Source organism: Calypte anna, chromosome 5 (genome assembly GCF_003957555.1).
Source record: "Calypte anna isolate BGI_N300 chromosome 5, bCalAnn1_v1.p, whole genome shotgun sequence".
NCBI classification, from domain to species: Eukaryota; Metazoa; Chordata; class Aves; order Apodiformes; family Trochilidae; genus Calypte; species Calypte anna.
Window position 1 is genome coordinate 7,422,736 of NC_044250.1, and position 25,418 is coordinate 7,448,153.

The window sequence follows — 25,418 nt, forward strand, 5'->3', positions numbered from 1 at the left end:
AGAACAAAAACCCCAACAAAACAAAACAAAAAAACAACCAAACAAACAAGAAAAAAACCCACAACCAAAAAAAGAGAAATTAGGAAGTCATCCCAGGTCTCAAGAGATGAAAAGAATCTTGCTAGTAAACCTAAATCCAGCAGCTGTGACTAGAATAGAGAAGCCTCACTCACCCCTTACTCTTCCAAAGAGTTTGAGACTCTGGCAAATTGCCAGGAATGCTTTAACCAAACAACGTTCTCTAAGGAAATGCCAGGTTTTTTGTCTGGTTTTGGAAAGTTAACAAGAAAAAGAAACTTTCTGAGAGAAAAGAGAAGAAAATTTTAAATATAGGCCTGGCTTCTTTCCTTTCATCCAGATATAACAAAACTAGCTGTGAGGAGACTCACACAGAGGAGGCACCAGGCATTTGCCTCAGTGTGCTTTCTTCGCAAGATGTGTTCCAAGTGCCCAAGTCTTTGGCTAAAGGAGATAGTACCATTTTTATAAGCAAAACCAAAAAACCCCAAACACACTTTATAAAAAGCATGTTTTATATTCACACTGGAACCAACCTTATAATGCAGTTCCTCAAAATTTAAAAAAAAAATTCTTATCCATATCTGGTTGTACCACAATGAACAGAAGGAAAGTCTGGAATCAGATACAAACTATAAATACAATTTCAAGGTCAGAAACTGTCATCTTATGAAGTTACACTCCAATTATATAAGGCTACAGCAAGTTAATTAACATTTATTAAGCACTGTTAGCTTCCAAATTGAGAAGCAGCAAATCAAGTCAGAAGACTGTCTCTACAGTCAGACAAATACAGCTTATGTTGTGAGACATAATTGACTGCAAATCTTGACTGTTAATTACTGAGGTCTTTACCATATGGTTTTAGATACTTTGAACAAATGTTAAAGAATTCCTGTGAGAGACAGCTGTGCACTTGGAAAAAAACACAGTGCTTACATCTTAGGAGAATTCGTCCTTGGTTTATGAGTATCAAGTTGTTGGACAGAAGAAAAAGTTCAAAGATCCTTTTGATTAATATCATTAAAATGTCTAGCTGCTCACACTAATAAGATTAAGTTTCCATACCCCTGATATTTGGCATGTCTTCCAAGAAAAATAAAAATTATTACCAATAATCTCTTTGTTAAGTAAAGGAGAGAAATTTAAGTCACCTTTGGCAGTTCAGTGAGAACTACCAATAAAAAATCATATCTCACATTTCTTACTTTGCTCACATTTGTTCTGTGATAAAGTACACACTGAAATGTCTGATTTAATAATTTTGTATTTTTGAAGTAAAAGCAAAATAGAAAATACAATAAGAATACCACTGTCGGATTCATAGGGAGAAGCTTCTTCATTCAATGCAGAAGTGTAATACCGAAGTAGTACACCAGGAGAGTTCAGAGTAGACGGGAATGAAATAAATTTGTTTCTGAGGGAAATGAAGTAAGTTCCAGCTACTCACTAAATGCTCTCCATTTACAACTGGAGTTTGAAACTGAGTGGTTTGTTGGTCAGCTTTGAATTATTATTTAGGAATGGAAACCTACGCTCCAGAGGACTAGATGAGATTCATCTTGAACTTAAATCCCCAGATCACACACAGACAAAAGAAATCCCAGAACTGAACTTCTGCAATCTACAGAAATGTTCCTATTGCACCAAATTTAATCACATACAGACACACTTACATATTACTTTACTTTTACCCAATTTTATGAGTAAAAATTTCTCATTTGTAATGAGTGCCCCCATCTTGATAGAGCAACCTTAACCCTTCTGGCTGAAAAGATATTACTCAGTTTAAAAGAGATGAAAATTCACAGTGCCTAAAGAACAGTGACTGGGGCTCCTAAAGCTAACAGTAGCTGACATAGGATGGGGAACACTGATGTTAACAGCTCCAATACTGAACAAAAGTCCTAACCTATGAATCTCAGTCTCCTGTGTAGTGGTCTACTGTGGATTTCTCTTCCTCTAGCAGTTAATAGCAAAAGAAAACCCTTTCATACAGCAAACAGGTGCTTAACACACTCTGTTTCTTAGCAAACAACACATTTTCCAGACACTGATCATTTACAAGAGTTTATTTTTAACACAGACTCTGGTATAATAAGAAATTTCAACTGCCAACAATTTCCAGTCTTCCCTAGATTTCAGCAACAATATATTTTGGGAGTATGACTCAAGAAAGCTTTCACATGAGCAAGTAAAGCAGGTGGTTATGACCTACCACATAGCATCAGCTTCATCAGAACATCCTCAGAGAAGGAAAAATAGCTCTTAACTGTTTGGGGAATGGAAGGAATGGAGAGGATGGAAGAAAAACTGTCCTAAGATATAGGTTGCAATTATTACAGTCAATAAAGCAAACTGCAGAGTCTATTGCCTCAGCATTACAGAGATATATAAAAAAAAACAAATTAAAAAACCAAAAAAACAAAAAAAAAACCCAAAACCAAAACAAAAAAACACCATTCTTGTGATCAAAGTGTTTATCACTGTGTTGCCAGTAAATCTCAAAGGAACTCATTTACACATGGGGCATCAGTGATAACTTCAAGTTATGCCTGTGCCAAATAAACAGATTACCTGGTTTTCCCTCAAAATTATTTCACACAGCACAGCTCATTTATTCACCCAATGTTTCAGCTACAATAGAAGAAAGAAGTTAGTTACTAGTCTGTTGGGAAGGCAGAGTCCAAATGACCTAAAAACTCTTACCATTGTATGCAGATTTATGCCAAACCCAGGGTCCTGTGACTTGCAGAGGAAAAGGAGGCCAGCAGCCATTGCACTGAGGCACCACAAGTTACACTGTGGCCAAACCATCATGTTCAACTCAGAGTCCTTCATCTCCTTCTTCAAGTGAATCAAGCACCAAAGAGGAAAATCAACAATATAATTTCTGTCATTTGTTTTCTTAATAGAAAGGCTTTGACCAAGTCAACTGATAACAAAAGCTGAATAGTTTTAGAAGAAAGTTTTTCATCTTTATCCAGGGATTTGAGAAAAGGATCCTGTCATCTATACTCACACAGGGAGTACCAGAGCATTACTGTGGGCCGACCAGAATCCAAGAGATACTTGAGAAGCATCTAACTGTAAGGACATGGATTGTCCCATTTAATTAAAACCAGAAGTATTCTCAAGCTTGAAGCAATGTACATGCATGTGCTTCAATCCTGATTCTCTCACAAATTCTCTTACAAATTCATCAATCTATAAATCACATAATGATAAGAAGAAATTATTCCTTCTTTTGGTAAGAAATAGTAACATGTAGCTGTAAGCAGCAGAGTGGAAATACATTAGCAGAGCTTTCCTGCAGTCCACATTATGATTCAGCTCTTATGTATTAACTCATATGAACTATACCACTGAGTGAGACCATCAATAGGATTTAATTATATAAAGGTCTTACTAGATGGTATAGTACCAATTTTGAGACTCACTTTTGTCCCTGATCATTCTGCTACTTGAACTGGAAAAAAAATGCTTTAGAGATAATAACATTTACTTTGTTCAGTGGCTTTAAAGCTTCCTGTGCCTGATCAAGGTTTTATATACAGTACTGAATATTATTAGCTTAGACTCACATAATTTTTTTCTTCTAGACAAGCTGCTTTCAGTGACATGATGATAAGATATCATCATTTCACCTTGCACAAAATGGGCTCTATTTTTTATGCATTTACAAATGATATAAAGCCTTTTTCTGTTACTTATTGACTGCAGATGCATCAAGTGCAGGACCAACTCCTGTCTTGTTATTGTCTGGCTCCCATCAGCATATTAATATAAACAAGAGATTGCATGGGTGTTTCTGCAGTGAACATGGCACTCCACTTTCAGCAGCTTCTTTTTGGTATCAAGTTTTTATCTTTAAATATCCATAAATAATACCCCAAAGAACAGGGGAAAAAAATGCATCAGACCCTAGAATTCAGAAAAGATGTCTTCATACTCAGCATACTGACTCTATCAGCTTTCATTGGACTCTCTTCAACATTTAGGTCCTGGGTCAAATTCTGATTTACAGTTGCATAGATTTATGCAGAACTGCAGCTGGAAAGGAGCTCAGCATATCAGGATAGCTGTAGCTCCCCTCAGTAGCAGGAAAGTCCTTCAACAGTTTTTCATATGTTTATTCGCAAATCAGAGAGCTCGCATCAAGGGATAGAAAGCCAGACAAAACTGCAGCATCCAAAAGGGAGATAAAAACCACTGACTGCAGAGACAGAACTTTAAATCCATGTGAGCAGTCAATAACATAAACCACAGACCACAAACTTGGGAATTCAACAATTCTCAAGCTCAATTCACTCTTAAAACTGAATTATTCAGTAAACTTCTTTTTTTACTTGTTTTTTTTTCTTTACCAGTAGTGTTTACAAAACCTGTCAAAGAAGAGATTGTCAAATTAGAACTAAAGTTAGTTCAGAAGAGAAGACATGTTTTCCTCACTCTTTCTCTAGTTTGGAGGAACCTTTCTTAATATAGATGAAAATAGCAGACAAGATGCAACACCCAGAGCCCTCTCTATTAACAAGGTGAGGTGTATGAAGAAAAAAATGGTTATCTGCTATAAAAGGGTCATGACAGTGATCCATCATCTGAAATCCCTTGTATTCAGATTATACTATTTACATTCTCCTGGGCAATATCTTCTTTGAGCTTGTATCTCTTCCTTTTCCCTCAGCAGTAAAGTTTTGACAATGGAAACATGGGAAAGAAAAGCAACCAAACAAAATATCCCACTGATGAGCAACTGTACACTTAAAGAAGCTGCCTTGCCTTTTTGCACAATTTTCACTCGAACAAGTCTTTTATTATCTATACTCCTTAACCTCACCTCATAAAAAGAAGTTGAACACCAGCTACATCAGGACATATATCAGAGATATACTTCTAATCCTCTAATACAGCACCACGCCTAGTCACACTAATGATATCTAAGAGATTTTTACACTTTTTTGCAGATCAATACAGGATGGACACTTTGGTCTTCCTTCAGGACCTGCTGTGAGAAAGCAACCTACTTCCCATCATTCAGAAAGCTTGTATTGACATTTTTATAATTCTGATGCAGAAACAGCTCACAGGCCTCCTGCAGAGGAAAAAACAAGGCATTGTACTATCCACTGTTTAACACTGTTTTCTTAATGCTTTATGTTTTAAAAATCTGAACAGATGTTAGTAAGTGACATGTGATTCCACATAAAAGACATTAAGATTTTAGAAATACTGTAATGACAATACACCACCATCCCTTTTCATGTTCCTTCTTATCAATATTTAATACTGATCTCAAAATCTTTAAATGTCTCCATATTATTAGCCGCACCCAAGTACAGCTACTGATGCTTTACAAGGCATTCCTAAAAGGAAGATACCACCTTTCCTTCAGTTAACACTAGCCTGTTTCCATATGACCTCAAGCAGTCAATGAGTACAAAGCCCAAATGGGGTCACTCCCCTTAAAAGCATTCCTAAAGCTTTCTATGAAGAATACATAAAGTATCTCAAGAATGAAGCTGCCCAGAAAAGTACCATCTCACAGGAACTCTGTAGTAGTTACCTATGTTCCTACTTCTTTTATGTTCACCTAACCATTTTCTGTTTGACTTACAGTCAGCACAAATTGTAATTCTCAAGAAAAGGTTAACAGGAGTGTCCCACTGCAGCATACAATGCCCTTCTAGGACCAAGCTTGATTAGTACAGCATTCACTAGGGATCTCAAAATCTGCAGCTGACACAAGAGTAAGCTCATCTAAACTTGGGGTGCCTGCAAGAACAGACACATGCAATCTATGACAACAAAATTGCAGATAATCCGATTCTCACAAACAACCAGAGGAAGGAAACGTTGCATTTGCTTTTAGACACAGCGGATTACATTTACTGCTGTTATCTCCTGAAAGAGACACAGGCATTTTGCTTATGCAGTACTCTTAGTACTTGCTCAGAGCTTTTGAGAATAGATGCCTTTGTTTACTAGCAGTGATGTCCAAACAATTTAATGGTCCTTCCTCCCTCAGCCTGAAAAATTGCCAACCCTCAAGATCCGCATTACAAACATCGCAGCACCTTCAAATCACTGCTATTTAAAAATGAAGGAAGATATTTTAGTTATAGGAGAAAAATAAAGAAATCACCACTTTATCAACAGACTGTCCAGAGTTCACTCTGGTGCAAGCTAGAATCCCAGGGTAGCAACGGGCTTGTGTTCCCACAGGATAAAAAACACTCCAGTAAATGCATTAATATCACTTTGCAGTTGATGTATTTGACCATCCTGGACAGAGTACAAGCTATAGAACAGTACAGCCATCTAAGTCAGGGCCAAATTATGAAAATATAGCCAAATAACCTTCCTAAATGAGTCACAATGCACAAATTGTACAGTAATATAAAATCTGGTCATGTATGATTACTGGACTACTTGGACTAGTTGTTTTTGAGTATTTTTGTATATACTTAATAATTTTTCCCTCTTCATCATTACAGTTTCCTTAAACCTGTGTAGTTTCCAACCCATAAGGCTTTCTTCTTTCTTTATCAGGGAGGGGAGGGGGATTAATAGACAGCATCTGTCATTTAGTTAATTGCTGGACCAGCGTTACACTGTAACATACAGTAGTAACCATCTTCTATTGTTAACAGCCACTCCATTTGCAGAATACATCTTAACTTATTTCAGTAATATTTTTTCCTTAGAAAAGGAAAAAGATTTTGCTAGGTGTTGCTGTCTACACTATTTCTAGAACAGCTATCACCAGTCTTTAAGAAGCAAGCTGAACATCCACACTGGTCTGAAATCTCCAAACTCATCATGGTCTTTGATATTAGCTAAAACTAGCATAAAAGAGAGAAGAAAAATAAGTTAAATGGAGCAGCCAGTTCTCAGCTTTTCCCCTCATGACACCCGCCAGCCTCCCTGCCTCTAAACCCAGAATCTTACAAATCTGCTTGTCAGGATAAACATGCTTAATGGCAGGAGACTTGGCAGCACCCACCTCCTCCAGCAAAGTCTCTATGGCTCCCCTAAAGGTATGGCTGGTTTTCAGGTGCCTGGAAATTTCTCATCCCAGCTTAACTCTTTCTAACACATTGACCAGAAAAAAAAAAAAAAAAAAAAAAAGAACTTGCTGAAGAACACCATTCTATCCAGAGTAAATTTCTAACATTTGCCTCTCTTATAGGTTCTCAACAGCGAGGGCACACATTTTATAGAGAGGTATTTCATGAAAATTAGATGAGCAAACAGAATAATTTCTGAACAGGAGCAGGCAGTGAGACACAGAAAGTACATGGCATCTAACGAAATGCTCATCAGCATTTAACGTGGATTCGCAAACAGGAGGCTTGGGCCTGGCCAGTGATGGAGAGAAGGATGACGAGGAGCTGCCCATTGGGACCTGACTTAAGGACCGTACTTCACCAGACCCTTTGCCGCTTCTGAAGTTTTCTTCCAAGCCTGTTATCGGACACAGCAGAGGGTCTCTGCACCGGGCGGGGGGCGAACGGGGGGTAGGAGAGGGTTGCGTGACCGGACCCCGCCGCCGAGCGGTACCTCCCGAGCAGAAATCGGGCCGGGGTCCGGCGAAGCCCTGCCTCTGGGGCGGAGAGAGTCGCGCCGACCAGCCTGCTCGGGCGGAGGTTCGGCCGGGCCCCCCGCCCGCTCCCGCCGCGGGGGAGAGCTGCGCCAGCGCGGCTGGGCGGTCGCGGCGGGGCCGGCCCTCCCCGCCTTTGCATTCAACTAGTGGGACACCCCTTTCCCCTTCGAGTCCTTCGTCCCAAAGAGCTGCGCGGCTGCCAGGAGGCGGCGGGACGAAGCCGGCAGCGAGGGCTTGGGGGAGGCGGGGGGGAGCAGCGGGCGGCCCGGCTCGGCCCGGCTCGGCCCGGCGGGGCGGGCGGCGCTGGCGGAAGATGCGGGCGGCGGCCCCACGGCACGGACGGCTGCAGGCGGGCGGCGGGCAGCGGCGCGGCGCCTGACCGCAGGGCTCCTCTCCGCTGCCGAGGATGCTGGGGGGGCGATGCCCGGCGACAGGGAGGACGAGATTTGCCAGAAAGCGCTGCAGCTGCTGGCCGAGCTGTGCTCCGTCGGGGCGGTGGAGAACGAGAACTGCCGGGAATTCATCGACTACGTGCGGGACAGAGCCCGGCCCCGCCTCACCGACTCAGGTACGGCCGCCGCTGTTACGGGTGCGGGCTGGGCGCGGGCACCGGCGGCCTCCCCCGTTCCCTGGCTACAGGAAAAGGACGAACATCCCCAAGCATCCCTCGGAGGCCGGGTGCCGCGGGGCGAGGCCTGCCGGCACGGCGAGGACTACCCCGGGGTGCGAGCGGCCGGGGAGGGAAGAAGCGGGGGAGGTCGCGGGAGCTCGGGATCGGCGGGATTTGTCACCTCCTGACCGGAGGAGGACACTTGTCCGGGCTCGGCTGCCTGCCGCGGCTGCCGGGTCTCCGGTAGAGACTCCCAGCGCCCAGGGGCTGGGGGAGATGCGGACCCCCGGCTCGGCATCAGTCCCCGCTGGAGCCTTGGTGTGCTGCCCGAGTGCCGGCAGCGTCGGGGGCGGGCAGGGCGACCGGCAACTTCTGCCTGTGCTGCCGGTGGCCTCGCCTCAGCCCGGCCCTGGAGCGGGTCGGAGCCTCTTGCCCAGCGCTGCCTCCTCCGTAGCTTGCTGCAGTGTCATTAACGAGGGGCTCATCTTGTACTCCTGTGGCCCTCCCCATGGCTCTCGGTTTAATTATAAAAGACAGGGGGAGTGTGCCTTGTAGCTCAGTTTAAATGCAACACAATCTTACCTAGCTTCCCTTCCCAGTTCTGTATTTCACAAGCCAAAAAGACTGGTTCTTGCATTTCTGTAACGGGGGGGTTCTAGTTCTGACAAGATGCACACTGAGTGGTTTTGTGTGTGTGTCGGGATTATGGTTGCCTTTTTGTATCTTGGCGTAACACTCTTGACATTACAACTTTACCTTAAGGAAGCTTTTTAATAACGAAGCTGACTCCAGCTACTAAAAAATTTTGAAAGAGTAATGATGTTCTGTACATCTCTGGTGATTAGGAAAAGGTAAATCGTAATTTGAAGTAGGGGGTTATTATGTTGTATTTTTATACTCAAGTTTGCTCAGTATGAGGAGAAATTTAGAGAGTTAAAAGAGAAGTTGGTAAACGTCTGCAGTACAGGAAAGCCTTCATGTTAGATCAGCTGATCATAACACCACAGTATTTGCTTCTTTAATATTCTCTGGAAGAAATCAGTAAATGTAGCATAGGACAGTCTAATGGCACTCTATTCTTAAATATTTTACTGCAATTTGGTGAGTCTGAAGTAATACTAAGAGTGCAACTTAGTGACAAATGCTTGGATATCCTAAAAGGCCTGGAGGATACAACCAAAAAGAAAAAAAATAGGTGGAAAAGAGGTCTGCTTTCACAAGAAATGAATAAAGAATTTTCTGACATTCATTTTGCTTGTATTCAAAGCTATTTGCAGCTATTCTGGCTTCTCGCTTACTTAAAAATACTCAAAGTGATTCATGCAATGGTTGATAAGGATTCTTTAAAATTAAGCAAATTTAATTGTTTTGTTCGTATAGGCAGTTTTAATTGCTTTGTTCATATAAGCAGTAATTTTTGTGACAGAGACCTGTGATTTTCTGTAATTTTCATCTACCAAGATCAATCACATGTTTGTGTATCAGGTGATGATTCCAAAAATGTCTACGTAAATCAGGGCTCGCTTTGAATACTAAAGTACTTGAAATGCATATGGGACTTTAACCTCAGCTGCTTGGATAACAGCTTTTCAGATTTCTTTCAGAAAATACCTGCTTTTTTCCATCAGCCTCGGGCTAAAAGAGTACCTGGCATCTGTTTGGGAGCATATTTAAAACACAGTGTGCTCAGTAAAAATGTATCACCTCTACCTAAAGATTTTAAAAATACATAAAAACCTGTCTTTATTTCTACCTGTTTTGCTTACACCATTATTATACAACAGCCTTTCGGTACTGTTGCAAACCTGCTCAATTACACAGAGCAGCAGTCCCTAACCCTCTCCAGCCAATGTGCAACAGCAGTGAGCAATTGTGCTGCAGGCAGCATCTTCCCATTGGCCTCAGTTTTAATTTTTTTTTTTTTTTTTTTTTTTTTTTTTTTTTTTTTTTTTTTTGCATCTACAGCCTGTCACAGAGGGTCTCACAGGCAACAAGTTATCCATAAGCCCTGACTTGGAAACAACTTCTATAGGGTAGCAATGTCAGGAATTTATTAATTTATCTTGTTTTACATTTCTTTGATTAAAGTATATATGTTGTCATGGTAAACAGGCTGTCTATGAGGTTTGTTAGCTGATTCTTGGGTATCATGGATTGGACCGTAAGAAGACATCGTGAGTGACTTCCAGAAAAAATATGATTGACAGTCACAGGGTAGTTCATTGACCAAAAACCAGCTTCATTGACATAGTGAGTTTCATTGACCTAGCAATGTTGAAATGGCATGAAAAAGCCCTGACAGCTGCTCCATTTACTTTGCAGCCACTAGTGGTCTATAAAGATGTGAAGAAAATCTATGCTGGAAGCAACTATTTACTGAAGGTTAAAAAAGACAGAATCATGGAATGGTTTGAGTAGGAAGGGACCTTAAAGATCATCTAGTTCCTACCCTCCCATGGGCAGGGACACCTTCCACTAGATCAGGTTGCTCAAAGCCCCATCCAACATGGCCTTGAATGCTGCCAAGGATCCACAGCATCTCTAGGAATCCTGTTCCAGTGTCTCACCAGATGTATAAATGTTTAAGTCAAAATTTACACTTCAGAACCACATGAAAGGAAGACCACAAAAATCATTCCTACAATAAAACTGACCCTGAACTTTGATCAGATTGGAGCATGGTCATATTAAATGCTGTTCAAACATGAAAGGACAGATCCTCACACTTCTGAAGTAACTTTACGTTTTTTAGTGGTACGTAGCAACTTCAGGGGAGTGGTACTTGCCTCTAACTTGAGAAGACCAACAGGAGTAGGTTTTCTGTTGTCTCTCTGACAAAGACTCCTTTCACTTCTGTCCTGTGGCTCTTCTTGGACACTACTGGGAGGAGATCAAGTTTAACCCTGTGAGAAAAACAGAAGAGAAAGGTGGCTTCTAGCCCTCTTGGCCTCTACATCTATATTCAGTGTAGGTGTGGAAAACAAGAACTTTCTGGGGCTTCCATTTCATTTTTACTTCTCCCTTCTGGGTATTCTACCAAATGTTTGTTGTTTACAGTATGCATTTATGCACTGAACTGACAGCATAACACTGTGTAATGCATGTGTTAATTAGACTGAAGCCAACTACATCCGTTTTTATTTAATGAAATAAAAGTATGTTTATTTGTATACTATGTTGATTGTATATATATATAATATTTACTGAAGTCATTGCAAGCAGATTTCTCAAGTAATCCTAAAAGACAGAATAACATACCAACTGAATCAGAAGTTAGTTGTCTCTACAATCATCCACAATTTATTCAAGTCTGTTCTGAATGTGTGATTATTTTGAGTTGTTAACAACAAAAATATATATAATTGAAAATAACATGATGAGTAATGACAATAACATCAACTTCTGAAAAAATCAAGATGGCTAAACAGCATACAGCCTATCTTACACCTGAATTCTCATCTTAAGTACCAGTTTTGCTCATGTAAAAACAGTAGACTAAATTTAGCCCTTGTACATACAGTGCACTTGCCACTAAAACTTTATCACTGCATTTGTCATAACTCTTATTTCAATGGGATTTGCAAATTCCTCTTACATAGGGGAATGATGGGAAAGAATTGTCCAATTGTAGCTTCCTAAGAGATACCTAAGTTTTGTACAGGCAACAGTTTACATTTGGAAACACAAAGGTCTGATCCTTTAAGTGGAGGTGTTACTATAATGGATTTATGGGTCATTAATTCCTCAAAAATGTGACTTTGTGTTACAAAAATAATGGTTTCAGTATTGGTAGAATTCAAAATTGTGACATTTTTGTGTGATCCATACATTTCATGAATCAAGCACAAATGATAGGCCACATGCCTCCCCCTAGGTAGCTTTCTAGAGATTTTTTTTCAAGACTAGGCTGTGAGAGTTTAATTACACTGTTTTAAAATCCAGAAACCTAGAAATATAAGTCCAAAATTATTGTTGTCATAACAGCAGATCTCATTAAATTCAGTTTTGAGGAGGTGCAACATTGCAACATCTTTGGTGTGTAATAAGAAGCTGAACATATACTGTAATATATATATTTATATCAAAACCACATTTCTATATTTTAGGTATTCCTCCACTGAAAATAATGGTTATTGATAGTTTAGTGCAAAGCTGCACTTAAGAACATTGTATTGTGCATCTTTTTGCTATATTTTGTCATTAATTTAAGCTCTTCTGTGGCTTTATGTAAACCAAAAAGATAAAGAGAGATTATTTTGGTCTAAAGCTGCATGTCCTTTTCATATTGCAAACAAACTTTTAGTTTTAAAGATAAGAATTTAGAATAATTAATTACCCATGGAAACACTTTTCATAAAAATGTTGTCAGTTGCAACTTACTGTTTATTCCTGATACTCATTTTCTTACAAAGGTAAATCTTCTTTGCATGTTCTGTGGGACTGTTCAGTGAGTACTTGATCCATTTATTTGGAAAGTACAAAAAAATTGTCACATAAAGAAAATGTTATGTATAACAGCTGCTGGTTTGCTCATTTGCTACATTAGGTATTATAATCACATCAAATCTTGTGTGTTTTAAGTTGCTCAATATGTTCAGATGCTTTTTGGTTGTTGTTTTTTTTTTTCCTTTTAATTTTAGACATTCATTAGCAAAGTAAAATTGGCTTGACTACTTTTGGCAGACAAGTATGTTACAGGATTTTTATCCTAGATACTTCCTATGGTTAGTTGGAATTCAGTAGTACCACAGATGCAATTGAAAGCAGCATTTGTGGCTGTCTTGAGCCAATTTACCATTGATGTGTGTCTGTCAGAGATAAACAGTCCAAGAATATATTATCTTTCAGAAGGAGTTTGAAGATTATTGATGTGAATCCACCATTTAACAAAAAAAAAGTCAGGCACTAGTGATTTGGGAGTTCAAGCTTTCAAAGGGCAGGTAAAGTAAGAAGAATTAGGAATAAAAATAGGGTCATTCCTTCCAGTAGACTTTTTCAGTCTTTCCCCCCAGTTTAGTTTTACACACACACAAAGATAAAGCTTTCCTGACTTCCTTAGGGACCATGTTTCCTTCAAGAAGTTTGTTCAACATTTCCAAATTCTGCCTTACTGTCTCTGGAACTCCCCAAATATTTCCTTTCCCCTTGGGACAGATTTTTTTTGTGTGTATACAATTAGTAGCCCAAATCAAAATATTTACCTTCTTTAATCTTTTCTTGCAAACCAGATGAAGACTTGTAAACCAGTCTTCAGAATTTCTGCTCAGGTTACCACTCAGGTTACTTTGGATCTTGTTTCTCCATTTGTTTTCCAGATTGTGTTTATAATTGTGTTTCACCTGTTTTTTTCCATCTGGGTGTTTCCCTTCCATTTCTCAAGCAGCATCTCATTTTATTAACTGCCTGTATTTCTAGTACTTTAAATATATTTGTCTTTTAATTATCTGACAGTATAGTTTGTTTTCTCCACACATTTAGTGTAGTAACAGTATTGCTGTTTAATCAATCAATATATAATGTTTGACCCATCTTGCACACAGGTTGTCTCATTGGACATATGGCCACAGCTATATAAAGTTCTGTTTAGAGTTCAGTTTTAAAACTTTGTACGTATTTTGTAGCTTTCAAGAGATTAATGCCTATAAAGTTAGTGGTTTCACTAATATACATTAGATATTATAGAAGATGTTTTTCACATCTATCAAATTATACAATTAATTACAACTGTTAGGTCACTAAGAATTATCTGACTATAATACACAGAAAGGGACGTACAGTGCTAATCAGAAAATGATCAATGACACCCACATTCTGAGGATCTTCTCTTTCCATTTGTAGCAGATATTCTAGCCTAGCAAGAGTTTCATGGGTTTTTCCCATAGAGAAGTTTAATGGGTATAAGTAAACGTCACTATTCTATCTTTTTTTGGGAAGCCTACCATAAATAGAGTGATCTCAAGTATTCCTTATGCTGAGGGCTCTGTGTATAAAGGAAGGGAGTGTTTCCTGAGCCTGGCTACAGAGGAATAAAGCAGGTAGGGAATTGGTTCTTGGCGAGTGCTATTCTATTCTCTGTAGTGGGGCTGGTTTAGGATATGTAGCAGTGGCATTACGGCAATTCTTGCCTGCTGAAAAGAGGTTTTTTGTTCATTAGCAACCAAATACAAAAGAAAACAGATCTGGTATTCCTTAAAAAAATACCAAAAACTGAACAAAAAAATTTCATATCTGTACTGTTTCTTTTTAACCTTTTCCTGTTTGCTTGGGGTAGTAAAAGACACAAATCTAGACCAATAACTCCAATTTTGCTTAATTCTGTGGTTATCTTATCTTTTGCAGTAGATCATGCCATCAGGAAAGATTCTTATCTCTGCAGATGCCATTAAGTCATCTATACTAGCAAAAGTCTAACTTGAATTTTTTTTTTTTCTTTTTTTTTTTTTATTGCAAAACATTAGTGAGTCAAAACAAAAGTTTTCTCCATCCAAGTCAAGGACTGGGAGATAAATAATCATGTTTAATGATGAAAATTTGTATTAGACTGGAAAATGGAGACCAGAAATTAGGCTTAGATAGACAGAAAGGTGAGAGGTTGACTTTTTTTTTTGCCATTGTATTTGTTTGTTCTAAATTTATAGCTGTTGCACAGAGAGATGATGGCATAAGCAAGAAGCCTGTTCCTTCTCTTGCCCAGGAGATGGACTGGAGGAGCAGAACAGGCAGCCAAGCCTCTGAAGAAGAGGGACCAGACAGCACCAAGCAGATTTTCTGTCACTCAGAAATTAGAGTTAACTGAACTGAAACCTGGGATTTTGAAGACCTTACTACAGAGACACAGTAGACAGGAAATGTTGTTGATATACCTTGTTATACTTCTTTCATAAGAAGTTATGTTTCTGGTCTTTATAACAGTAAAGTCTGCCTTTTTTTTTTTTTTTTTTTTCCTTATTTTAAAAGCCTTTGAGCTTCTTTGAGGAGTTCATTGTAGAAAAAGATAGAAGTGGATCTGTCTGAATGTGTTGACTGTCTTGGAGTCCTATCAGATGCTCATTGCTTTTCTGGTTGTTTGGAAGTTTGTTGGGGGTATTTTTTTGAGGATTCACAGTTTTGCATGTCTGCCTGAGACAGCATCATTTGACACTGACAGTAGGGCTGTGGCTAAGCAGGAAAAAGAAAGCTTGGCCATCACAACTTCACTTAGCAAGGAAAGCCTGTCACCTTGGCTCTTCCCTATGCAGCAGCATCACTCATCCTGCCAGCTTCTGTTAGCTGCAGGTGTAACATTTTTCTGTCTGCTCTCATTCTCAAGTTAATGTCTTATTCCTGCCTACCTTGTTCATTCTTTACCCGTCTCTTGTTCTGTTGCTTCTGTGTTATGAAGAGTGATTTGACTAGTCAAGATGATTTCTTCCATACTGCTGCTATGAGACAGTGACAATAAAATAGCTAGAAGCAGCACGCAGAATAGCAGTGCACAGGTATAGGTTTGCCAGAGTGATTTGATAGTAATTACTGTATCTGTCCTCCTGTGGTGCAGTTACAAGTGAGACCCAGCATTGTGAACAAAACCTGAACTTTTTTCCTTTGATGTATTTTTCTTCCTTCTTTTCTGTTTTTCTTGGGAGCTGGAAACCAGAACTCACTGTAACAGCAACAGAACCAGCAACAGCTTCAGCCACCTCTTTTTTTTTTTTTTTTTTTTTTTTTCTCCTTTTCAAATTGTGGGGAAGCAATTTTTCACCCTCAGGAACATATAAATTTCAATCTCAGGATTCACTTCTCATTCTAAAGGCTCTGTGCACTGAGAGAAGGACCAGAAATTTTGTTAAAATGGTAGTCTTGGGATTAGACATTTTCAGTGGTTTGGCTATTTTACTGCTTCATTTCTGTACCCCTCTTATGAGGAAGATTTCCAGTGGTAGTTGTTGCCATGGTACTAAGCAGGATGAGGTGTCTACTCCAATCTTAAGACTATTTTTTTGGTTGTATTGTGAAAAATTATCTCTTCTGACAAGTCGGGCTTGTTTACGCAGAATTAATACAGTACCACTTCTCTCAGTCCAAAGTGGAGAAAGGCTCTCCAGGTCATTCCCCATGTGTCAAATCAAATATGAGCTTCAGTGGTGCTGGAAAAGCCATAGAATTAGCTCTGTCCTTTGACTCCCTTGTTAGCTGTTCAAATGAACAACCGCTTCACGCCCTGCCGAGCAGCTGATTGGCCTTGGAGGGAAGAAGCATCTGAAGCAGTATTAATGTTTCATTCAAAATCATGAGAGCCAGGGATGAGGGGAGGGGAATTAGGGAATTCAAAACCCCAAATCAGTAGTGCCTTTTGTTTCACTAGGCCCTTTTTTCTTGAGCAGCATCCCTAATTGTTTCCCACACTGGATTGCTTCTCAGGGCAGCCTTGCTGACTTTATGAGATGTTTTTGCCAAGGATAAATTTAACAGTGTACAGAGAGGGGTTCAGCCTTTTATCTTCCCTTCACATTTCTCTCCCAGTTCTCCATTCCTTCTTCTCAACCCTGTTAACTGTATTTAATATAACATGTACTGTGTAGGAGATGGAGGGGCAAAGAAGCTCTGCAGGGTCATTCCTTCCAGTAGACTTTCTCACTCTTTCCCCCCCCCACACTCTGCTATTTTCCCTTCTCCAATCAACACTGGTCCACTGTAGCATGTATTGTGTAAGCAAAACAGGTAAGCAAGCTGTAAAATCAGTGCCTTAAAATGCTGTATCAAAGATACATGCACAGAGTAGATGTGATAAACCAATCAGTAAAAGAGGATAGTGTAAAGCATGACAGCAAGGACAGCCAACTGTGTCTGGGAAATGCATAAGTCCATGGATTCAGACAGTAAGTATAAAACATTAAAAGCTGTAAAAGAGGAGCAATTCCCTATTTTCTGTACCAGTCCTGGTGGTTTGAAACGTGGCTGGCAGCCATTCCAGTGTGTTTATTGCCATCGCTGATGTTAAAAAAAGCATCACCTCAAAGTGGGTATTCAGTTAATATCTTGAATTGATTATAAATAGTTTAGCACATGCCAGGGTTTTTGAACTGGAAATGTTGCTAACATATAAAAATTGTTTTTCTTAGGACGGGAGTAGAAAAAATGTTATATACAGAAATGTTGAATACTATCCATTCATTAAACAATGTCTAAAGAGGTACTGTCCTCAGTAACTGACAGCAGGTGCTAAGTCTATAAGTACTTCTGAGGTAAGTATTGAGATTAAAAACACAAATGCTGCTTATTCTTATTCTTTACCTATTAGATAGTATTTAGGAAAAAAAAAAAGCAAAAAAAAAAAAAAAAAGCAAGTTTTTTTGACTATTGCCTGACTCAGCAATTGAAGGAAGGGAACAATGCTGATGATGCTTGGTTCAAGGTAGTGGGAGGCTTTAGCACCAGCTGTGGTGGAGTGTGAGCATACAAAAGGGAATAGAAGATACTGGGCTGAAATTCCTCTGAATCAAATTGTTGATACAAACTTGTTTGATTCATGGATGTTTAGACACAGTAGTATGGTTTAGTAGTCTGGAATAGATTACTAGTTGGGGACTGCAAAAACTAAGGCTCCTTTCTTAATTGTGCCAGTCACTAGGGTGTCATCTTGGAGAAATCTCTCTGAGCTCCTTTCCCCCTGCCCTTTTAGCTGCATCTTCAGTTCTGGTATGCAGTTAAAACTCCAGCCAATCCCTGGCCTGTAATCAGTGGAGAAAGCAGGGCATGTCTCAAGTGTGATGCCAGTAAAGCACTGAAAGTGCCTAAAAAGCAGCCAAGAGAAAACATTGGGCCCAATGTTTTGGAAAGTAATCTTCCTGAATGTGGCTTTCTGTTTTCATACTGAACAGGCAACAAAAGCTTGTGCTTTGTCAGGGCCTCTCAGCACTTTACTCTTATAAATAATAAACAGAAAATATTTTCCTCCTGTGTAGATTAGCAAATAGAAACGTGTCTCTGTTACCAGCAAGCAAGCCCTAACTGAGAGGAAGAGATTTGATGGAATACAAATTCAAATAGGAATAAATAAAAGTATAAGGAGGATTTCAAAACCTCTGTTTCTGTGGTGGGTTTAATCTGAACGTTTAGCTATGGAATTTATTCACGATGTCTGTTTGCAAGTTTGGATTTATGTTTTCAGACTTAAATCTTGCCACTTACTCTAGCCAGGATCTGGCTGTGCAACAGTAGTAACAAGGTAACTTTTAGTTTCCATTCACATATCCCAGCATTTTGCCACTCACTGCCCCTTTTTTGACATAAGAGTTTCAAATGTTTACTTTCATGGCCTGGGCTGGATTGCAAATGCAGATCTAGGCTCCATCTATACAAGCACTTGGTTCTGAAGAAAAGATTTAAAATAATGTTCATGTAATACAGTTTTACGTCTGTTTTCCCATAATATAGTCAAACTATCACTAGTGTGGTTATTATTTTCATCTCATTTTCTTTATTTCTTTTTGGTGGCCATGAGAGGCCAGGATAAGTAGTAGAAATTGATGTGTGGCTTATCTACCTAGGGATGTTGGATGACAAATAAAAAAAGTACCAAGAAAAAAAAATACCCCAAAATCATTCAGCTGAAGTAGCTGAATCCTCTCAGCACATTCCAGTTAGCAAGGAAAGTGGGTTGTAGCTGTCTCTGGGGAGCTGAGAAGAAACCCACATTACTATTTTTAGTTGTGTTTCTTCCCCGGGCAAGAATGAAAAATGTAGAGACCAGAAGATGGCAAAACAGTGGCTAGAAATTTATCAGTTTACTCTGTTATGTGTGTTTGTTTTTCCCTCAGAAGTAGCAGGATTCTTGGACTTCCTCAATACCCAGAGAATTCCCCAGATCTGAAAGCCATCCAGCCGAGCAGTTCTTGGGGTAGGAGAGAAGACATGAAAACTGTGGGTCAGTTTTTCCACAGTTCCCTACGGTATCCTACTGCTGTGGTGTTATGGTTTCTGGGAACAAGGGGTTGCTGCCAACATCTGCTTTACACTCATAATTATGAGAGGGGGGTAAGGAAAGCAACTGTTCTCTCCTTGGAGGAGCCCTGAGGAAGAGCAGCCATGAGTCTGCAAGAAGAATGTTGCAAAGTTGGTGGTCCCTTCTCTCCATGCCATTTGTTTTTGCAAACCCACCTGCAGACACTAGCAGACAACATGGAGGGTATATCAGTGATTATAATTGAACTAGTCTTAAAAAAGCTGTGCCATAATTATAATTTCTCTCTCTGGTAAGGTTGTTTACCCTCTTTTTCTTATTTATTGCTTGAGTGAACATAATACATTTGAAATTATGTTTTAGAAGAAGTAAGATACTGTGCAACTGGTGGTATTTTACTGCAGAAGAACCCCTGAAGGGATTTGTAATCCCCTGGTACTAACATCATCTAATAGTGAGCCAAATTGAATAATAAGCTCAGTGCTATGAACAGAGATTCATATTGAGCCCCATTTTGTTTTAGTTAGCATTGCCTAGTAATTAATTATTATTCTGTATTTATGCTATCAATGACATCCAGAGGCTGGCCCAAACATGCTGGCAGCAGCAGCTTATATACATGCAGACATTTTGTGCTCTCTCTATAAATATGTGCTGTTTACTGTCTCCTAAAGATGTTTTACTAAATCATCCCTGTATTGAAATGTAACAAGACAGTACATGCTGGACATCAGTCAAAGATGTACAGTGATGTATAGCTCACTAATTACTATTAATATTTACAGGATATAGAATGTCCCAATTGATCTTGGTGATGAAAAGTGCAGTCTGTTAAATTGCTTGTCACCTTTGTTTCATCATGGGTCTCATTGAGAATCTCGTGCAATTAACTGTAATTGCTATACTGTATTTATTCAAAAATGCACAATACATTACTGTTTGGGGGGAGCTAATAGCTTAACAAAAATACAATTGAAAATAACGGGATCTTTACATTAAGTGCAAGGGCTTTTCTCAGAACAGAAAATTACAAAGACTTTAACACTGTTCATTTTCTGAACTCGTAGCTCTCCTGTACTTCAAATCTCCTTTACTTGTGCATAAAGACACAACAGGTAAATCTACATTGCCAACTTGTGTGGCACAACGAGAGGATTTGGATTTGCTGCCCACACCATTCTGGTTATAAGACCAAATGTCTCCATCGTGCAGCCAGCAGCAGTGAAGCTGGTGCCAGTTGAAGGCAGGTGTCAGGCATGCCTGGTGCTCTGACTGCTGGGGGTCCCTGCCTCCACTTTGCAAACCCCAGAGTCTGGCTTCAGCCTTGGTTCCAGCAGGAGGAAAACTAAAGCCAACACAAACATTGGTGCCGTGTCTCAGAGTGCTGCTGGGCTCCAAGTATGGATACAAGGCAAAGCTACAGCAAAAAGAATCCCCCCCCCCTCCCTCCTGCAATGCTAAATCACTAATGCAGACATATCCTATTTTATTGGTGGAGACTTTAGCCAAAGATGCTGAAACAAATTGTTATTGTCTGTAAGATGAAGCAATTGCTTTCTGCATGTGTAGCTGTACAGTAATTATTGAAAGGAATATATTTCTTTTGCTTATTCTAGGCTACGATAACAATGTAGAGTACAAAAGCAATGAAAGAAGCACTGGATTGCTCACATGAATTCATCTGCCAGTTTAGCTTGGCAATATGTTTTGTTTAAACAACCAAAGCTCCAGAATTAATATTCAGTCTAGAAACCTCAATAATAGAAAGAATTTTGACATGAAGGACTCTAGGACAGCAAGAAAGTGAAGCCCATTGTACAGAAAAAGGACAGGATTCTGCAAGATTTTCCTTCATGGGAATGGAGAGCTGCATTATCTCCCAATACCACCACTCAAGGTTTGGATGTTGGAGCACAAGTCTGGTTTTAAGTTTAGACATCCAGCACCTGCACTTCAGATTTCACAATGGATTATTTAAGGAACAGCTAATCAGAAGTTGCCTTGCTCTCCTTTTTAGAGCAGAGAAAATTCTCTAGTTCTTCATATTAAGAAACTGTTCTGTTTTCTGGAGAAAATAATTTCAGGAGATAAGATACAGATCTAGCTAAATTAACTTAATTAAAGAAAATGCAAATCCAATATAAAGACTGTGTAAATTCTACTTGCTGCAAGCACAAAATCCTTAAAGAATCTGTATATGACAAATAATGATAATAATTGTACATCTAAAAAACTGGAAATTTCTTCTGTCAGAACAGAGGATGAAAACAGACTATTTAACTTGAATTTGCTTTGACTACTGCAAATGGAAAGACAAGCCTTAATATCGTAGGCTCATTTCCAGCACATTCAAACTACTCTGGAGCTTACTTTTAATCCAGTTAATTATTTTGCTATTCTCCATTCAATTAATTATCAGATTAAAGTTCTTATATAATATGTAAAATGGTGTTTTGATAATAAAAGATTACTGCAGAGTTTGCTTTAGAAGAAAGCATAGCAAAATTAAAATCTGCAGAATTCTGAGTTAAAAGAGGTTATTAACTTTTATAGCACTTACATGTATATCCCACAAGAAGAGGGGGTATATTACATGGGGTACTACAAATCTTTACCATGGGAATTGTTTGGGTTTGCACATAAATACTATTGCGTGGATTTTTTGCTTTGATCTCGCAGCATTATTACATCTATAGAAACCTGTTTCATTTTTTTATTACAGATGTTGATCATAATTGCTTTTTGTGGTATTTCAGGCTTACTGGGATCTGCTATGGAAAAAAAAGTAATAATAACTATTCTTCTGTTCTACAGCCTAAGAACTGTTGTTCAGCAATCCCCTTACACTGCCAAGGAAGGTGACATGGCTTTTCAGTTGTCTGTGCCTCTGTGGTGGCACCTGTTGCCTCATAGAGAGCAGGTGCATTTGGAGAGGTGACAGTTTTCTCAGAACTCAATTATTTAATTAACTAATTTCAAACTAGATTATGTGATAAGCCATACCATCTGCTTGGTGTTCAAAATCCTGGTTCTGTGCTAAGCAGTGCTTACTAACTCTATGCATTCCTTCTGTGTAGTTCCATACATTCTCTTTCACTAGAAGCAACAGGAAAGTTGCTAGACTCAAAAGTAGAAGCAAGAAGATCCAGGACCCAAATTTGACTTTTTAATGGATTTACCTAATTTCACCTTGAGCAAGTGTGCTGCATCTTGGTTCCTGTTGTCTATTTGTAAAAAGACATTTATTTTTAAAAAAAGGAAAAAGCTGCTTAGTGATAAACAGTTTTATCACTCTAATAATTTCACATCGTTGTTCTGGTTGGTAATGTGAATAGAGAAACACTACAAACAATTATTCAAATATCAGAGTTAGGCTTTCTAAAAGCATTTGTTGCAGTGTTTATATTTCATTAACTTTTTTCAGATTCAGATTGCCTCCCAACAATTTTAACTGTGTATGTCCAGAAACTCAGAGAAAATAAATGCAAAATTTTAGTACTTTCTAGCAGATTTCATGGATAATCCTTGATTATTCTTTAAGAAAATAATTTACTAACCCTATCAGCAATAGCAGCATCACTAAGTGGTTAACTTAGCACAGAAAACTGTCATTTATATCTCATAGCTATATAGAAGACATCACTAATCTGTTAAATAAACACAAGCTGAATAAAGATAGCTTAAAAGTTTTGCTTACAAGACTTTAAAATTACATATTTTTCTTTAACAATCTGGGTTTGCATTTCTTTTTCTAACTCATATCATATTTGAAATTACTGGAGAAAAATATTTCTTTTGAGTGAATCTTCTTGTCATAATCCAAGAGGGCAGAAGGCATACTGTTAGTTGATTATGAAAATATCATGCATTAGAGAGATAGCCTGAAGCCCGACAAGAAAGGCACCAGATGACCCCCTGCCTTGATCACTTCTGAATAGTTACACTCCAGGGCATCCACTAATCCTGCATCTAGCTACTGGTGAGAATAAGGTGCACAGAGGATTTATTTTTGTAATTGTGAGGTCACTGTGATGAGTCATTAGCTGAAGACTTTTCACAGAATGGAAAAATTTATGTTGGAAAAAGACCCTTCAGATCATTAAGTCCAATGTTAACCTAACACTCTGCCAAGTCCACTAGACAGTGTCCCTAAGCACCACATCTACACATTTTTTAAATACCTCCAGGGATGGTGACTCAGTACTTGTATGATCAAGGAGGGAGGCTTGCCTTTGGCACTGATTTCTCACACAACTCTACAACTCAGTCAAACAGAGCAAGGTCCCCACAGCAAACAGTTGCTCCAGCCTTACAGATCTGAGAGTTGTTGCTTTCAGTAGCTATTTCACTCATCAGAATTCAGTAATTTTAAAAAATTCCAAAGCTCTAGAGGCAACATCATTTATTAAGCTTACGTCAGTGGTCATTTTCTATGAATTTTATATATGCTTCAGAATCTTAGCTTTCAACCCACACTGATATATCTTAGACTTCGGATGTACATGCATGAGTGTGTGCATCAGAGGGGAGAGATGGAGTGAAGGGGGAAAAGGAGAGAAAGGAAAGAAGAAGCCTTTGAACACAGCAATGTTGATCAGTGTGGAGCCATCAGCCTGAGTCTGCAGTGTCTGGAAAAGGAGGTGTATGAACTACTCCTGTTCATTACCATTGAGGGCAGTAGATCAAAATCTTCAGGACACTTAAAATATTAACTGCTAATTTTTTTTAATTGCTGAACAGTTTCAGATGCATTGAAACAACACACTTCACAGTGGTTGATATTGGTAAATCAGGTTTAACAGTCATTGCTATAAACGACTTCTTGTATGGTGTTCACAAGCAGGTGTTTCCTTCGTTTTGCAAAAAGAGTCAAAGTATTTCTTAAATATCAAAATAAAAACACTTCTTGTTTTTTTAGGTGCAAAATGCACCATGAGGCCCCTTGCAGCTTTTGAATTCTCTGACAGATGCACAGCCAATGTATTCAGTTAAGTTACTATCAGCCTTCGAACCCTGAAATGCTGAAGTGTTAGTATCTTGACCTTTCTGCCGAGATGCATGAAAAACTAAGTAACTTCTGACTCAGCAGGGTTTCGTATAGGTGTAAGGGCAGAAATAAACTGTTTTTTCCAGAAAAGTTGAAACATCTTCATCTCAGTGGTTGCCAAAATTTCTAGCCTTAATGAACTAGTTATCAATGCTGTTCTTTGGCAGTTATATTTTACTGTGATCTGATTGTTTCCATAGTTATCAGCTATGGATGTAACTGTCAGGAAGGTACAACTGGGACTGGCAAATTTAGAAGTTAACAGCACATAGGATTATATCAAGCTTTCATCTTTGTCCCTTCTAAAGATTTGGGTTCCCAATGAACCCAACAGGTCTGCAGAAACTCCTGACCTTTCACAGTAAGTGATTTGTGAGCATATCCCTCTGACCATGTGGTAGGGCCACATTTCTCCAGGTATAACTCTGTCCAATTAGAGAAACTGAAGGGAACATGAATACATTAACTGCACCAGTCACTGGCAGCAGTTTACATCGGCGAACTCTGACATCTGGATTTTGGAGAGCAGCAAATCCCACAGTTACTTCACTGATGCAGAAAGGTACTTTTCTGAGGTATTATCTTCTTGATTTTTTTCTCTTTAATTATAGCTCAATAAAAGTGCTTAGATCAGCAGCTATAGAGAGTTAAGACCTGAATTTATCCCTACAGTCAACTGTAGTACAGCAAGCTGCCTGCCAGTTTGCCAGCCGGTGAGAAAGCCACATATGTGGACGCCTACTCCATGATATGCAGTAAGAATAGTGACAAGCTTCAGAAAGTAACTGTTGGGCATGAAGATCATTATCATCCTGCTCAGCATCAAAATCTGACTGTGTGCATTTGTGTAACCTGGTGCACAGTTTGGGTACACTCACTGGAACAACAGGATTAGACCCCACTGCTTTCATCTCAATAACAAATATTGATCTGGGTGAGTCCATTAATCTGGGATGGTAGACTCCCTGTCACTACTGTGTTTAGTGTTTGCTTTCTTGGTCATAATAACAGTATATCAGCTTTCCTCTCCATAAAACTAGTTAAAGACAAGAAAAACCCTCAGACTGTCCAGTTTCATTTTTATAGTCGCAGCTAAATACAACATGAAATTGCTTAGTTCATAAAAAAAATCTGGAAGAGTAGTTTCTACTTGTTCTTTTTACAGATTTCTTGTAACATAAGGAATGTCTTGCAC

At 39.1% G+C, this 25,418-nt stretch overlaps 1 protein-coding gene across 1 annotated transcript in view; it reads left to right on the plus strand.

The window, feature by feature from the left end:
- The first annotated feature begins 8,044 nt into the window (after positions 1-8,044).
- The window catches only part of SYT9 (synaptotagmin 9), a 53,718-nt gene continuing 36,344 nt past the window's right edge, over positions 8,045-25,418 (plus strand). Inside the window, exon 1 of the mRNA XM_030451246.1 lies at positions 8,045-8,192. Within this exon, the coding sequence (XP_030307106.1) occupies positions 8,045-8,192 (148 nt within the window). The remainder of the gene's footprint in view (positions 8,193-25,418) is intronic.